The 2,500-nt window shown below is 47.5% G+C and overlaps 1 protein-coding gene across 2 annotated transcripts in view; it reads left to right on the plus strand.

Moving 5' to 3' along the window:
- Window positions 1–2,500, plus strand: part of LOC125038209 (elongation of very long chain fatty acids protein 6-like) — a 102,955-nt gene that overhangs the window by 51,613 nt on the left and 48,842 nt on the right. Inside the window, exon 1 of one of the 2 annotated variants that reach the window (XM_047631615.1) lies at window positions 1,617–2,500. This exon is cut by the window's right edge and continues 270 nt beyond it. The exons of the other annotated variant lie outside the window; for it this stretch is intronic. Within the exon in view, the coding sequence (XP_047487571.1) occupies window positions 2,340–2,500 (161 nt within the window). The 5' untranslated portion in view covers window positions 1,617–2,339. Of the gene's footprint in view, window positions 1–1,616 lie in introns of those variants that run through there. 2 annotated transcript variants of the gene reach the window in all.

Genomic DNA, 2,500 nt, shown 5'->3' on the forward strand with positions numbered 1-2,500 from the left:
CTCTCCTAAGTCATTCCCTTAAACACCGCCGCGTTTCCTGGACGGTCGTCGTGCCTCCCTGACTCGCGGCGGCCTCGCTGTGTCCCAAGGTTTGAATCGCTCTCCTGCCTCGACAGATGAGACGTCCTTGATGAATGTGATCTTGCTATTAAGCCCCTTCTCCTCGTCTTTGTACTTCACGTCATGTAGTTGAAGATGGTGGAATATAGTTTAACTGATAGCCACTCAATATTGCAAATAGTTGTAAGTCATCTTTTAGCAAATATTTTAAGAAACGTGTGTTTTCCATTATGATTTGTTTGAGTAACGGTAAATATAGTACATAACAACATGTTTTTTTCGAAGATTGTTAGGCTGCTGTATGACTCATGAACATCTGACGTAAAATAAATAAAGATCTTAAAAATCCATTTAGTAACAACCTTTAATTTATTTTACTTTCCCTCCTTAGTGTCATAAACTTTTACTAAAAACATTACTTTCGTAGACATACATTTTATATCTTGTTACCCGGACATTTTAAGTTTTAGTTTACAAGTTAACTGGTGCACTTACGTAAATAAAAACATATGCATTCACTGAACAGTTTCAAACAGTACCGATGTGTTTTCGAAGAGTTTTTATGCGAATAGGTTCTCGACCGGCAACCTCCCTTCAATTGTCACCAATTGCTTCAGCCTGATTTGTGTGTGCACTCATGCCCGAGTATGAGCGATAGCATGCCCTTTTGGCAATTACTCGAGACTGAAGTGCAACGCACCAGAGAGGAGGAGCCGAGAGACAAGTCCTCCGTACCGAGAGTGACAGATACGATATACATTTAATACGAGCATGGCAAGAATCCGGCTTTCTACTAAAGGTTATGAGTGTGTGGCAATGTCCTTTTCCTTCCTGTGTTTCCCTTTTTTTATAAGTAGAGACGCCTTTTCTACAAAGACAGAGGGTTGCATTTGCAATTAATGTACATTATGTGGCGTCATGCGTGTAATTTACAAAGCTGTGGCTTAGGCATGGGGAAAAGATCCCGCACCACACATCTGTTGCAGCAGAGATACTTGTGGATTCTACGCTCTACTCACTGAGAAGATAATTTGGAAAATGTCGGAATCCCGCACGAACAGAACCTGCTTTTTGGAGAGAACCAAGACAGTTATGGAAGACTTCAGTGAGGAGTTAGGCCTATAAACGAGATTTCTCTCTAAATAGGTACCCCCATGGGTGAACATGTTTTCTCTTCCTTCGCGAAAGGGGCGACAGCCATCTTCCCATTCAACTCATGCATGTCATAAAACGCCTGCGCCTCAATGGCGGGTTGTCAGCGCAGAACTTCGTCCTTCCAGGATGTAAGGTATTTTTAATGAAGACAGCGGTGCACCTGTGGGTCGCATGCCGCTGACCAGGCGAGGGTCGATGGTGTGGCAGGGACCGCCCCGAGGCTTATCCCAACCTGACACACTAGCACCAATATCCCTTCCCCGTCGCCACCGCGGCCGACGCAGCACTCCCGGCGCTCTCCTGTTTCTTTGGTCTCCGAGGTATGTCTGAATTGCAGGTGGAAAAGGGCTGATGGATACTACCTTGGTGTACGATGCGCCGAGGGGAAACGACAGTTACTATGACTGGAAAGAAAACTAAAATTTTGATTGCTAATTCGTATGGAAACTAAACTTGGTTACGAAAGTCTATTCGCGTATCGGTTCTGCCTACGACTACCGAACGTTAAACGCATTTTAGTTATTCTGCTCTTCTAGCTTAAACCGGACATTCGAATAGCAAACCCCGATAAAAGAGAGAAAAAAACGTATAACACCATTCAGATAAGAGCGTTCAGGGTGGAAGTCCCTGCCTCTCACGTGCGGAGTTTCCAATTATGGTTTTTCTGGCGGGAGCGTCGGCTCCTCCCACCCTAGTTCGGAGACTTGGATCTACATTACACAGTGGAGCTCCCCCGCACACCATACCCAGCTCGAGTGCGCATAACATCCTCCTTCGGTCTTCCCGCGCTCACTGAATCTCAGTCTGGCAGAGCCTCTGGACTGACCCACTTCCCCACTGGTTGGCTGCTCAGCCGCAAACTCAACACTCCGTTTCCTGATCTGAATGTTGACTCACTCTGGCGCGAGCCGCGGTCGAGGGAGCTCCTGCTGAGATCGACTCAGAACAAGCGTCGTGCCAGGGAAAAGTCACCGTACGGTCGTGGTGTCGCGCCGGCTTTGGTGCTCGGTTGGGCCCAAGTGTTAGCATAGTGAACTGAAACAGCGAGACGTGTTGTGAGTCCGCAGCTGTAACGCCCGGCGTGCGTGTTTGATAAGCAGGCGATAGTGGACGCCCACCTCGCGATGGAGCCCCTTCATAAGTTCCGATGGGGAGACGGGACTGTCTTCGCCCTCACGGAAAATAATAAGACTGTCATTTACGACCTGACAGTCCCGCCACGCCAGGAGAACGGTGTCTACTACACGGCGACCAACTACTCGTACAGCTACACCTTCAACTTCGA

The sequence above is a fragment of the Penaeus chinensis genome, chromosome 24 (genome assembly GCF_019202785.1).
Source record: "Penaeus chinensis breed Huanghai No. 1 chromosome 24, ASM1920278v2, whole genome shotgun sequence".
NCBI lineage: Eukaryota > Metazoa > Arthropoda > Malacostraca > Decapoda > Penaeidae > Penaeus > Penaeus chinensis.